At 50.0% G+C, this 14,386-nt stretch overlaps 1 protein-coding gene across 3 annotated transcripts in view; it reads left to right on the forward strand.

Annotated features, from left to right (window-relative positions):
- fndc3ba (fibronectin type III domain containing 3Ba) overlaps window positions 1-14,386 on the forward strand; it is a 411,236-nt gene that overhangs the window by 216,473 nt on the left and 180,377 nt on the right. For all 3 annotated transcript variants that reach the window (XM_070882439.1, XM_070882441.1, XM_070882440.1), the window contains exons 7-11: window positions 5,096-5,154; window positions 9,289-9,446; window positions 10,911-10,970; window positions 11,818-11,956; window positions 14,276-14,329. In XM_070882439.1, the coding sequence (XP_070738540.1) occupies window positions 5,096-5,154; window positions 9,289-9,446; window positions 10,911-10,970; window positions 11,818-11,956; window positions 14,276-14,329 (470 nt within the window). The remainder of the gene's footprint in view (window positions 1-5,095; window positions 5,155-9,288; window positions 9,447-10,910; window positions 10,971-11,817; window positions 11,957-14,275; window positions 14,330-14,386) is intronic.

Genomic DNA, 14,386 nt, shown 5'->3' on the forward strand with positions numbered 1-14,386 from the left:
TCCCATACTCACTCACTCTCGCACACTCACTCTCACACACTTGCTCTAGCACACTCCCACTCGCACACTCTCATGCTCACCCACACAAGAAATTGCACTCGCTTACTCACACTCTCACACTCGCTCTCACTCTCACTCTCGCTCACACTCACTCGCTCTCACTCACACTCATGCTCACGCTCGCTCGCTGTCGCTCTCGCTCACTCTCACTCGCTCCCACACGCTCTCGTTCACTCGCTCGCTCTCGCTCTCTCTCGCTCACTCTCTCGCTCACTCTCGCTCTCTCTCGCTCACTCATTCTCGCTCTCTCTCTCGCTCTCACTCTCAAACACACAAAGGAATGTTGGCTAGGACACTGGGGGAACTCACCTGTGTTCTGCAGCGAATGCCCTGAGCTGTGCTGGGTTAGGGTGGTGCAGTGGTTATGATACTGGACCCACTAATGCAGAGGACAGGGTGGTGCAGTGGTTATGTTACTGGACCAGTAATGCAGGGGACATGAGTTCAGTTCCCAACACGGGTAGTTTGGGAATTTAAAGAAAGTGACCATGAAACTGTCAGATTGTTGTTTAAAAACCCAACTGGCTCACGCGTGTCCTTTAGGGAAGGAGGCTTGCCATCCTTACCCGGCCTGGGCCTACATGTGACTCTAGTCCCGCTCGTTTTGGAGATTTTCAGCTCCTCCACCAATAGCAGCTCGCTACCTCGTGTTTTGCACATTCCCTGCCGAATGTTCCAGCCAGCAGCAATGACCGCCATCCTCATGTGTCCTTAAAGACGTCAAATATGGCACCTGCCTTTCTGCGCTGGGATGCCCTAAGTAGGTTTACTGAATGTTTGGGAATGTTGGATAATACAGGGAATCGGTGGATGCATTTAAAGCCCATGGTGGTGGCATTCTCAACTCTGAGTCAGAAGGTTGTGGGTTTAGGTCCCACTCAAGGGACTTGAACACGTAATCCAGGCTGACACTCCCAGTGCAGTACTGAGGGAGCGCCGCACTGTCAGAGGTGCCGCCTTTCGGATGAGACATTCAACGAGGCCCTGTCTGCCCTCTCAGGTGGGCATAAAAGATCTCACAACACTATTTTGAAGAAGAGCTGGGGAGTTATCTCCAGTGTCCTGGGACCAATATTTATCCTTCAATCAACATCATTAAAAACAGATGATCTGGTCAGCATCATCTGTTTTCTGTTTGTGGGAGCTTGCTGTGTGCAAATAGGCTGCTGCGTTTCAAACGTTACAACAGTGACTAGAATCATAGAATGGTTACAGCACAGAAGGACGCCATTCGGCCCATCGAGCCCGTGCCGGCTCTCTGCAAGAGCGCTTCAGCTAGTCCCACTCCCCACTACACTTCAAAACCAAAGTACTTCATTGGCTGTAAAGCGCTTTGCGACGCCCTGAGATCATCATAGACGAGGTGGGAATGTAAGTTTGTAATTTCTTTCTGCCTTTTTGTCCACAACCCTGTGCTAGAGAGGGTGCAGAGGAGATTGACGATGATGTTGCCAGGACTGGAAAATTTTAGTGATGAGGGAAGATTGGATAGGCTGGGGGGCTGGGGTTGTTTACTTTGGAACAGAGGAAGCTGAGGGAAGATTTAATTGAGGTGTATAAAATTATGAGGGTCCTGGATAGAGTGGATAGGAAGGACCTGTTTCCTTTAGCAAAGGAGTCAACAACCAGGGGGCATAGATTTAAAGTAATTGGGGGGAGGTTTAGAGGAGATATGAGGGGAAATTTCTTCACCCAGAGGGTGGTGGGGGTCTGGAACTCACTGCCTGAAAGGGTGGTAGAGGCAGAAACCCTCATCACATTTAAAAAGTGGATGTACACTTGAAGTGCGGTAACCTACAGGGCTACGCTCCAAGAGCTGGAAAGTGGGATTAGGCTGGATAGCTCTTGGTCGGCTGGTGCGGACACGATGGGCCGAAATGGCCTCCTTCCGTGCTGTTGATTACTGTGGTCCATAACCCAGCCCGGCCCGACCCGGAAACACGGCACAGGATTCCCCAACCAGCACCGCACAGACCTCAATGCAGGCTCAGATTTCTGGAAGGAGGGAGATGCGGGCCAGTGCTGGTTGAACCGGCTGTGCGGACTGGTGTCGGTGACTGGGCCAAGTCTATTGTTGTTCCTGGCTGCGGCCTGGGGGTTAACCCAGGACAAGACTGCGGTTTGCACTGAGCGAAGCAGACGGCATGATTTGAATCAGTAAGGGTCCCACACTCCCCCCACCCCCACCCCCGGCCCCTGGGTAAACCTCCAGTTCTCATTGTTTCCCTTACACCACAGGGAGGATCATTTTATTGTCAGGATTTGCATCTGACACGAAGATGAGCTTGTTGATAAAAGTCACGTTGGAGATTTTTCTCTCCTCCCCCCTCCTCTCTCCTAGACAGCATCATGGGAGAGGATATTTCCTCAACACAGGATCTGGACCGTGACTCCATCTTTGCAGTTCTCTGCCCCAGAGGGCTGTGGAGACTCGGTTGTTGATTATATTCAAGGCTGAGATCGATAGATTTTTGGACTCTCGGGAGATCGGGCGGGAAAGTGGAGTTGAGGTCAAAGATCAGCCATGATCTTATTGAATGGTGGAGCAGGCTCGAGGGGCTGAATGACTGACTCCTGCTCCTAATTTTTATCTTCTTATGTTTTACTGCCTTGGTGCCGTAACCCTTAATACTCTCGCTTAACAAAAATCTTATCAATCTCAGTTTTTAAAATTTCAATTGCCCCCTAACCTGTTTGGGGGGGTGGGAGAGTTCCAGATTCCCACTGCCCTTTGTGTGAAGAAGCGCTTCCTGACATCACCCCCTGAACGGCCTAGCTCTAATTTTAAAGTGATGCCCCCTTGTTCTGGACTCCCCCCCCCACCAGAGGAAACAGTTTCTCTCTGTCTAACCCATCAACTCCTTTAATCAACTCAAACACCTCGATTCGATCACCCTTTAATCTTCTATACTCGAGGGAATGTGAGCCCAGTCTGTGCAGCCTGTTCTCATAATGTAATCCTTTTAGCTCCGGTATCACTCTGGTGAATCTGCACTGCTCCCCCTGAGATTGGCTCGACGGATTGCAGTGGTCTTTGCTACATTTGATTGTACTGGACCCTCTGGGAGACGTTTTGTAGCCCCGATATTACTGGACCCTCTGTGAGGGATAGGTCCTGGCTGGGGTCTGATAGCCTTGGCATAGGCCACTCCCCAGCCCCATCCAGGTACCAATTTTTATTCTTAATCCTAGAAATCTCAGCGGGTCAAGCAGCATCTGTGGAGAGAAAAACAAAGTTAACGTTTCAGGCCGATGACCCTTCGTCAGTGCCGGAAGAAGTTAGCGATGCGACAGGTTTTAAACACGTGCAGGGCCAGAGAAAGTGGGGGAGGGAAGGTCTGTGATTGGGTGGAAAGCAGGAGAGATCGAATGATCAGTTTTTAATGCGTGAGCCGGGACAGTGAGCGTCAACAGGCTATTTGATCATGGAAGGCATTGCGGACAAGCCCGATCCCATTCTCTCTCTTTAAGGCAGGAGTCACGGGTCAGCCGTCAGGAGCATGGGGCCGGGCTCACTTTAATTCTTATCGTTTCACTTCTGTACCTACACGGCAACAGCCCCGAGCGATCACCCAACCTCGGCCCCGCCCCCAAACCCCGGCCTCGGCCACGCCCCCAAACCCGGCCTCGGCCCCGCCCCCAAACTCGGCCCCGCCCCCAAACCCGGCCTCGGCCCCGCCCCAAACCCGACTTCGGCCCCTCCCCCAAACCTAACCTCGGCCCCGCCCCAAACCTAAAACCTAACCTCGGCCCCGCCCCAAACCCAAAACCTAACCTCGGCCTCGGCCCGCCCCCAAGACCCAACCTGCTTTGTTTTGTTTACGATCACAGCCCGGATTGCATTAACGCCATCTTGGGTGATGGGGGGCAGGAGGGGTGAGAGAGCTGCTTTTCCAATCTTGGGCACCCCAAAGTTGTGGGACCGGCCGGCAAGTATCTGAGCTCGGATAACGGGCGCCCACCTCGTGTCCGAGATCCTAGATTCGCGAAGATCTTTCCTCATTTCTAACCTCCACCATGTATTTTTTAAACCATTTTTTCCCTCGACACCCAATGACTGAGCTGTGTGCCAAATGTCCACCATATTCTTTTTGCCTCTTCTATGCAGGCAATGAATTCTGACTTTTTACAGCTACAGTTTAAAAAAAAGACTTGCATTTATATAGCACCTTTCACAATCTCAGGACAATCCAATGTGCTTTACAGCAAATGAAGTACTTTCGGAATGTAGTCACTGTTATAATGTAGGAAACGCAGCAGCCAATTTGCACACAGCAAGCTCCCGCAAACAGCAATGTGATAATGACCAGATTTTGTTTTTGTTATGTTGCTTGGGGGATAAATATTGGCCAGGACACCAGGGATAACTCCCCTGCTCTTCTTCAAATAATGGGATCTTTTACGTCCACCTGAGAGAGCAGACGAGGCCTCGGTTTAATGCCTCATCCAAAAGATGGCAACAGTGCTGTACTCCCTCAGCACTGCACTGGGAGTGTCAGCCTAGATTTTTGTGCTCAAGTCTCTGGAGTGGGACTTGAACCCACAACCTTCTGTCTCGGAGGCGAGGGTGCTGCCCACTGAGCCATGGCTGACATATTGAGAAACGGAGCCTCAGTATGAAGGCAGTACTCAAGAGCTATAAGAGATTTCACTGGGTCCCATTGGGAGGGACAACTGGAGACTGAATGGAGGAGGCAGTGTGGTGGTTATGGTAGTGGACTAGGATCCCAGAGGTTGTATAGTTCAACTCTTCCCCTCCTCGGTAAGTGATGACATTGAACTCAATCAATCTCCTCGTTTGTGGCTGGTCCCAAGTTCCTGGTACTTGAGGAGTGGTCATCCTATTGGGGAACCAGAGGGGGGAGTGGCACTCTGGGATCGAACTTCAGCAAATAGTTAGATTCCTTCAGAAAATTGGAGGTGACTTGGAAACATCATTCCAAAGCTCGATTGCAGAAATCGTTCCCAGTATGTCCAACCCCGCCTAATGCCTTTGCTGAATCTTAACGTGTGGTTTTAAAAATTTGTTTTGCAGATTACGATACAGAAATGAAAAGGGTCCAAGACATGCTATCCGGGATGGGGAGACCACAGGTACGTGACCCAGCCGCCATCGTGCAAAAAACAAATAGGCCTGTGGACAACTCGGGAATCTCTGTGTTAGGATCGAGGAACGGGCTGGGAGGCAGTTTGTGTCCATGGTCCCAACATAATCAGAGCGGTTACAATGGGGATCCCAATACCACAGGAAGTGGTTGAGGCAAATAGCTTTGGTGCTTTCAAAAGACGAGTACGTGAGAGAAAAGGGGATAGAAAGATAGGCTGAAAGGCTGAGATGAGAACGATGGAATGTGAGGAGATTGTGTGGAGAATGAATACCAGCACAGACTTGTTGGGCTGAATGGCCTATTTCTGTGCTGTATATTCTATGTCATTCAGACCAAGAATTGCCCATATCCTACCCTATGCCATCCCAGCCAATCCAGTTCCATCTCATCCCCATCCCATCTCCATCTCAATCCCATCCCAACCCCCATCCCCACCCCCACCCATCCACATCCCATCCAATCCAATTACATCCCACCTCATCTCATCCCATTCCATCCTAATCATCAAATACCATCTCCATCCCAGCCCAGCCCATGCGCTTGTTGTCACTTGGGCTTACAAATCAAAATAAAGGTGACTGCAGCAGTTCGGGTTACAGGATTGTCCTAGAGTCTCCAGGAATTAAGGATTCATTTCCCGGACTCGAGCAAAAGAACCCGAGGGGAGACGAGGAGAAATTTTATTAGGCAGCGAGTTGTTGTGATCAGGAACGCACTGCCTGAAAGGGCGGTGGAAGCAGATTCAGTAGTAACTTTCAAAGAGGGAATTGGATAAATCTGTGAAAAGGAAATAATTGCAGGGGTGTGGGGAAAGAGCGGAGGGAGTGGGACTAATTGGATCGCTTGTTCAAAGAGCCAGCTCAGGCACGATGGGCCGAATGGCCTCCCTCTGTGCGGTACGATTGCTGTGAGGAAAAGGGGAGAGAATCGAGGGGCACCAAAAAAAAATTGTGATTTTGTTTTTTAAGTTTTATTTTAACACTTTCATGCTTTAGTTATAGAAATACTGGAGATGGGGAGAAAAAAGGCAGTTTGGCTGGGCGGGTCGGTCAGAGGAGGGGATCCTGAGATGAAACTTGCAGGAATACGTCCGACCAGAGCTGGCGACACTAATCTGCGGAAACAGTATTTCGTTGGGCGGGTGGTCAATCTGTGGAAGCAGGTTCCCTCGGGAGACGGCAGGAGGAGATAGTATTGATTCATACACATGCAAATGAAATCAAACTTTGGGTTAGAGAATACGAGTAATTGGAGACATGATGTGTGGTGAGTGTAGCGAGCTCGGGGGGGAACAGGGGACTGTGGACCTGTGGTTCCCCAAGCTCTCCCCCACTGGGGGTTTTCCTCACCTCATGTCTGGGCCTGTTGTAGACACATTGATAGAGATCGATCGCTGTGATTGGCCAACAACTCCATTATCGTTGTATCAGGCAACTACCAGGATGGTAGAAGGCGAACGAGATGGACCCAGGTCTTTCATCGTCTCGCGAGTTCGATGTTTCTAAATTTGAACACCTTTTGCTCTGCTGCAGTTTTTGCTTGGCCAGCAGATGGCCCACTGTGACCAGCAGATTGAGCACAGAGTTCCTTTTTCTTTGCGGCACTCTGCGGTACATTTTCGTCTTCAGGGGCTTCCCAATATTCTGGTGTCACTGACTTGCCCATTATAAAAAAAACCTGCCTGGTTTTGATGTAATCAAGCGGATTCTGCAGGCCCGATTTTAACCTGGGGCAAGAGTCGCGAATGTACGGGGCGGTGGAGGGGGCTGGGGGGGATCTGAAGCTCCATCAGACTCCCAGAAACGTGAGAACTGGTGATTTAAGCTACGCCCTACTGTGTTCCTAGACAGTTCCCACCAGACGGGCAGGTTTAAAATCACATTTGTAGAGTTATTGGTAGCAGAAATCCACGGCATTTCCAGCTTAGTGAATACTACAGGGGGGCTGGTGGGGGAAGGGGTTTAGGCATATCACCCCCCACCCCCTCCACACCAACACTACCTGACCCACTGACTGTTTCCAGCACTTTCTGTTCCTATTTCTCAGCTACAACAACTTGTATTTATATAGCACCTTTAAAGTAGTAAACCGGCCCAAGGCGCTTCACAGGAGCGATTATAAAACAAAACATTTAACACCGAGCCACATAAGGAGATATTAGGGCAGGTGACCAAAGAGGTAGGTTTGAAGGAGCGTCTTAAAGGAGGAAAGACAGCCAGAGAGGTTTAGGGAGGGAGTTCCAGACCTTGGGGCCCAGGCAGCTGAAGGCACGGCCGCCAGTGGTAGAGTGATGGAAATCGGGGACGCTTAAGTGGCCAGAACTAGAGGAGCGCAGAGATCTCGGAGTGTTGTAGGGCTGGAGGAGGTTACAGAGAGAGGGAGGGTTTTAGGGCTGGAGGAGGTTACAGAGAGAGGGAGGGTTTTAGGGTTGGAGGAGGTTACAGAGATATGGAGTGCTGTAGGGCTGGAGGAGGTTACAGAGATATGGAGTGTTGTAGGGCTGGAGGAGGTTACAGAGATAGGGAGTGTTGTAGGGCTGGAGGAGGTTACAGAGATAGGGAGGGTTGTAGGGTTGGAGGAGGTTACAGAGATAGGGAGGGGTGTAGGGGCTGGAGGAGGTTACAGAGATAGGGAGGGTTGTAGAGTTGGAGGAGGTTACAGAGATAGGGAGGGGTGTAGGGCTGGAGGAGGTTACAGAGATAGGGAGGGTTTTAGGGTTGGAGGAGGTTACAGAGATAGGGAGGGGTGTAGGGCTGGAGGAGGTTGCAGAGATAGGGAGAATTGTAGGGCTGGAGGAGGTTGCAGAGATAGGGAGGGTTGTAGGGCTGGAGGAGGTTGCAGAGATAGGGAGAATTGTAGGGCTGGAGGAGGTTGCAGAGATAGGGAGGGGTGTAGGGCTGGAGGAGGTTACAGAGATAGGGAGGGTTGTAGGGCTGGAGGAGGTTGCAGAGATAGGGAGGGTTGTAGGGCTGGAGGAGGTTGCAGAGATAGGGAGGGTTGTAGGGCTGGAGGAGGTTGCAGAGATAGGGAGGGTTGTAGGGCTGGAGGAGGTTGCAGAGATAGGGAGGGGGGGGCGAGGCCACGGAGGGATTTGATCGTGAGAATAAGAATCGGAGACGTTGCTGGACTGGGAGCCAATGTAGGTCGGTGAGCAGAGGTGAGCGGTGGTAATGTTGAGTGATGGGTGAACGGGAGTTCGTTAATTTTTTTTTTAATGGCCAGATTTGCAGTTCCAGAGAATTCTAATTAAAGACAGCATTCTTTCATCCTCTTAGATGTTAAAAAATTGCTTAAGCAGCGATTGCCAATGAAGCCACTGGAGAAAGTGGTTTGGAGGAGTTACCAAACACAACAGCACAAGGAAATCAATTAATTAAAATCATCACTCCAGAGTGATTCAAGCAATGTGTCGTTTCAATTGCCACATTTAATTCCTACTTCAGCTGTTTCAAGGCTTTTTCCAGCAAAAAGGTCATTCAATCAAAAAATCACTTAATAGAAGCAGTTGTATGACACAAGGCCGTTCCTCACATCTGTGACTTGTTTGCTATAAATTCACTTAACTTCCTCTCCTCACCGGGCTGGTGCAAGGCACCATTGAGCCACCGGGGGGAGCTGCTGAGCCGTTTCTTTTGGGCCTTGTTGTGACGGGTTGCCCCTGGGACCTCAGATTTGCGAGCCAAGGTTTGATTGGAGCAAACCAGCGGCCAAACGGAACAGCATCCTCCGGAAACCAGTTGTTCTTTTTGCTTTTCAATTTCACGGGTGAGCAATTCTGAGCAGCTTGGATTCTCAGAACTTTTACAGTTCAGGAAATTCACTCAACAGCAACTTACCCTGAAAAAGAGCTGTTGGCGTAATAGAACGTCCCAAGGGGCTTCACTGGATGAATGGGGATGGGAGGGGGGGGAGTGGTTGAGGTGAATAGTATCGATGCGTTTAAGTGGAAGCTGGATATAAACACATGACAGGGAAAGGATATGCTGATAGGGTGAGATGAAGAGGGGCAGGAGGAGGCTCGTGTGGAGCATAAACCCCGGCACGGAGCAGTTGGGCCCAATGGCCTGTCTCTGTGCGGAGACTCGATGTAATTCTATGTCTTGTGTGTTTCCTTTGCCAGGTGTCCAATGTACAAGCCAGGGCAGCTCTCCTCACCTGGGCCCCACCCATAGGCCTCATCAATGGGGACAAACATACTAATGGCCTGCCTTTCGCCTGCAACTACGAAGTGGCCTCATCAGATAAGGGCAAGGACGGGAAGTACAAGATTATTTATTGGTGAGAAACTCCAACATCTACAAAACCATACTGGTGATGTGAAGGATGTTCGTGCCTGGGAATGGAAAACCTCACCCAGTGTCAACATCAAACACTCCCAGGGCAGGTACAGCACGGGTTAGATACAGAGTAAAGCTCCCTCTACTCTGTCCCATCAAACACTCCCAGGGCAGGTACAGCACGGGTTAGATACAGAGTAAAGCTCCCTCTACTCTGTCCCATCAAACACTCCCAGAGCAGGTACAGCGTGGGTTAGATACAGAGTAAAGCTCCCTCTACACTGTCCCATCAAACACTCCCAGGGCAGTTACAGCACGGGTTAGATACAGAGTAAAGTTCCCTCTACACTGTCCCATCAAACACTCCCAGGGCAGGTACACCACGGGTTAGATACAGAGTAAAGCTCTCTCTACACTGTCCCATCAAACACTCCCAGGGCAGGTACAGCACGGGGTTAGATACAGAGTAAAACTCCCTCTACCTTGTCCCATCAAACACTCCCAGGATAGGTACAGCACGATTTAGATACAGAGTAAAGCTCCCTCTACACTGTCCCATCTGTACGACACTTCACACTATACAGAAGACAGAAAGGTATGCAATCGAGCGATGTTAATCAATTGAATGTTGTTAATTAGATTCCAGTCAACGCACAGTGCTGTAACTGCAGGTTAGGGGTCAGAGGGCAGGTTAGGGGTCAGAGGGCAGGTTAGGGGCCAGAGGCAATAGGTTGTCCACTGAGCTTCAAACCCTTGGTGTTCCCAATTTGTGACAGCTCCCCAGAGGAATCCAAAACTCCGGGCCATAAATCGGACCCAGAACCCGCACCTCTCCTGTGGGCCAATCGGGAACAGCTTTCTCATGTTTTCCTAGCTGTGGCACCTCAGCCCTTCTCTCTTCCACCCTCCCGCAGTGTAGAGTTATCCACAGGTGCAGCGCACTTCAGGCAAAATGTCAAGGCCTTGGAGAGGGTGCAGAGGAGATTGACCAGAATGGTTCCAGGGATGAGGGACTTCAGTTACGTGGAAAGACTAGAGAAGCTTTTGTTCTCCTTAGATCAGGGTTAGGGAGAGATTCAGTAGAGGTGTTCAAAATCATGAAGGGTTTTGATTGAGTAAATAAGGAGAAACTGTTTGTAGTGACGGGAGGGTTGGTAACCTTAGGACACAGATTTAATTTAAGTTAATTGTCAGAGGGGAGACGAGGAGAATGTTTACTCAGCGAGTTGTTGTGATCGGGAACGCGCTGCCTGAAAGGGCGGTGGGAGCAGATTCAATAGTAACTTTCAAAAAGGAATTGGATAAATAGTTGAAAGGGACAAATTTGCAGGGCGGTGGGGAAAGAGCGGGGGGAGTGGGATCGTTCTTTCAGAGAACCGCGCAGTCACGATGGGCCGAATGGCCACCTTCTATGCTGTAAGATTCTGTGTTTCAATTCTAACCAGTTTGTTTGCACCGTTTTCAGTGGGGAAGATTTAGAATGCAGCCTGACCGATTTACGACCAACAACAGACTATCACATCAGGTAAGCATGTTTGGAAAGACTGCTCGAATGCAGTCACAGTGTTTGTGAGCGAAACTCACTTTGGTGACGCCACTGATTATTTAGTTAAATTGAGACATGTAGGTGACAAACAGAAAAATCATTGGGGTGTTAAATAAAACTGCGCTTTTTAAAAGCTCACGGGTTTGTAGAGCTGTTGCACTGTGAGTGGCTTAGCCAGTCACGTGATGGTCACAAGACTCAATAAAACCCCAGCCAGTTGGGCCTCGGTCATCCACGATGAGGTATGCAGTTGTGAGCCTACTGGATGAACTGGTAATTTATTTCCTATGATTGTTAAACCTTTGTTAATAAACCAACTAGCTCTTAATAGCAGTGTGTTGCTATGAATTCTTAAGCAAATAGCCCATGAAGGAAATATATTACAGATTTGTCGGGCGACCAATGGGAATGAGGGTGGGAGCGGGCAGTGGGAGGCAGGAGGTCATGTGATGTAACCTCCAGGATTACGCCCCGACCAGAGTTGGCGGCCCCAGGGTTGGGTGAAGGCATGTCTTGAGCTACGTAACCCTGTTGGAGGGAGAAAGAACCGAGGAACTGTCCCACCGAAGGAGAACAGTCCCACCATCTCGAGGCTCCCCACACTGGAGCAAAGCGTTATTTCAACGGGGAACGTGTGTGAACAGAATAACAGTCCACGGGATATGGGGAGATACTTCGAGTGCTGAAATGTTCTCAATGAGAATTGACTTCCTCCCAAACCCCCCTCGCCCCACCTTTCCCCAACTGACAGTGAGACTGACCCCTACCGAGCCTCGGTCACATTCTGCACGCTCATTACAGGCCTGTCTTACCTCGTCTTTTCCAGAGTTTCCACCATCTACAATTCCGTGAAAGGATCCTATTCGGAGCCGGTCAGTTTCACAACTCAGAGCTGCGCCCCAGATACCCCATTCCCGCCAAAACTCTCTCATCGGACCAAAAGCACGCTGACCGTCCAATGGAAGGTAAGGGATGTTTCCGCGGCCAAACGGGTTAAATTACAAGGGCAGGTTGCATAGACTGGGCTTGTATTCCCTCGAGTGTAGAAGTTTCACCGGTGCTCAACATCACTAAGTCAGATTATCTGCTCATTATCACACTGCTGTTTGTGGGAGCTTGCTGTGCTCAAATTGGCTGCCACGTTGCCCACATTACAGCAGTGACTACACTTCAAAAAGTACTTCATTGGCTGTAAAACGCTTTGAGACATTCTTCTTGATCTAATCGAGGTGTTTAAGAGGATTCAAGGAGTTGATGGGGTAGATCGAGAGAAACTGTTTCCTCTGGTAGGGGGGAGTCGAGAACAAGGGGTCATAACCTTAAAATTAGAGCCAGGCCGTTCAGGGGTGATGTCAGGAAGCACATCTTCACACAAAGGGCAGTGGGAATCTGGAACTCTCTCCCCCCCCGCCCCCCCACGCAAAAAAAAGCTGTTGCGGCTGGGAGTCAATCGAAAATTTCAAGACACAGATTGATAGATTTTTGTTCGGCAAAAGTATTGAGGGTTGTGGAACCAAGGTGGGTAGGTGGAGTAAGATACAGATACAGGGCTATGGGGAGAGTGGGGCAGTGGGATTAGTTTGGGATTGATACAGGGCTATGGGGAGAGAGCTGGGCAGTGGGATTAATTTGGGATTGATACAGGGCTATGGGGAGTGAGTGCGGCAGTGGGATTAGTTTGGGATTGATACAGGGCTATGGGGAGAGAGCTGGGCAGTGGGATTAGTTTGGGATTGATACAGGGCTATGGGGAGTGAGCAGGGCAGTGGGATTAGTTTGGGGATTAATACAGGGCTATGGAGAGAGAGCAGGGAGTAGGATTAGTTTGGGGATTGATACAGGGCTATGGGGAGAAAGCGGGGCAGTGGGATTAGTTTGGGATTGATACAGGGCTTTTGGGAGTGAGCAGGGCAGTGGGATTAGTTTGGGGATTAATACAGCGTTATGGAGAGAGAGCAGGGAGTAGGATTAGTTTGGGGATTGATACAGGGCTATGGGGAGAAAGCGGGGCAGTGGGATTAGTTCGGGATTGATACAGGGCTATGGGGAGAGAGCGGGGCAGTGGGATTAGTTCGGGATTGATACAGGGTTATGGGGAGAGAGCGGGGCAGTGGGATTAGTTCCGGATTGATACAGGGTTATGGGGAGAGAGCGGGGCAATGGGATTAATTTGGGATTGATACAGGGCTATGGGGAGTGAGTGCGGCAGTGGGATTAGTTTGGGATTGATACAGGGCTTTTGGGAGTGAGCAGGGCAGTGGGATTAGTTTGGGGATTAAGACAGGGCTATGGAGAGAGAGCAGGGAGTGGGATTAGTTTGGGGATTGATTCAGGGCTATGGGGAGAGAGCGAGGCAGTGGGATTAGTTTGGGGATTAATACAGGGCTATGGAGAGAGAGCAGGGAGTAGGATTAGTTTGGGGATTGATACAAGTCTATGGGGAAAGCACAGGGCAGTGGGATTAGTTTGAGATTGATACAGGGCTATGGAGAGAGCGGGGCAGTGGGATTAATTTGGGAATTGATGGAGGTTTATGGGGAAAGCACAGGGCAGTGGGATTAGTTTGGGATTGATACGGTGCCAATGGGAGAGTGGGGCAGTGGGATTAATTTTAGATTGATACAGGGCTATGGGGAGAGCGGGGCAGTGGGATTAATTTTAGATTGATACAGGGCTATGGGGAGAGTGGGGCAGTGGGATTAATTTTAGATTGATACAGGGCTATGGGGAGAGCGGGGCAGTGGGATTAATTTGGGATTGATACAGAGCTATGGGGAGAGCGGGGCAGTGGGATTAATTTGGGGATTGATACAGGGCTATGGGGAGAGCGGGGCAGTGGGATTAATTTTAGATTGATACAGGGCTATGGGGAGAGTGGGGCAGTGGGATTAATTTTAGATTGATACAGGGCTATGGGGAGAGCGGGGCAGTGGGATTAATTTGGGATTGATACAGAGCTATGGGGAGAGCGGGGCAGTGGGATTAATTTGGGGATTGATGGAGGGTTATGAGCAGAGCGCGGGGCAGTGGGATTAGTTTGGGATTGATACAGAGCCAATAGGAGAGAGGGGGACAGTGGGATTAGTTTGAGATTGATACGGGGCTATGGGGAGAGGGCGGGGTAGTGGGATTAGTTTGGGGATTGCTCTGCCAAAGAGCCGATATAGACATGATGGGCCGAATGGCCTCTTTCTCTGCTGCAAACCTTTTTGGTTCCACAGGTGCTGTATACACACAAGCATTTGTTTGTAAATTTCTTTATATTTGTTTTAATTCTCACCCAGGCACCTGTTGATAACGGATCAAAAATTACCAGCTACCTTCTGGAGTGGGATGAGGTGAGTGTGTACGGATTGGTCCTTGTGAATGCTGACAGATAATTCCCTTGCGCTCTG

The sequence above is a fragment of the Pristiophorus japonicus genome, chromosome 6, assembly GCF_044704955.1.
Source record: "Pristiophorus japonicus isolate sPriJap1 chromosome 6, sPriJap1.hap1, whole genome shotgun sequence".
Lineage (NCBI taxonomy): Eukaryota > Metazoa > Chordata > Chondrichthyes > Pristiophoridae > Pristiophorus > Pristiophorus japonicus.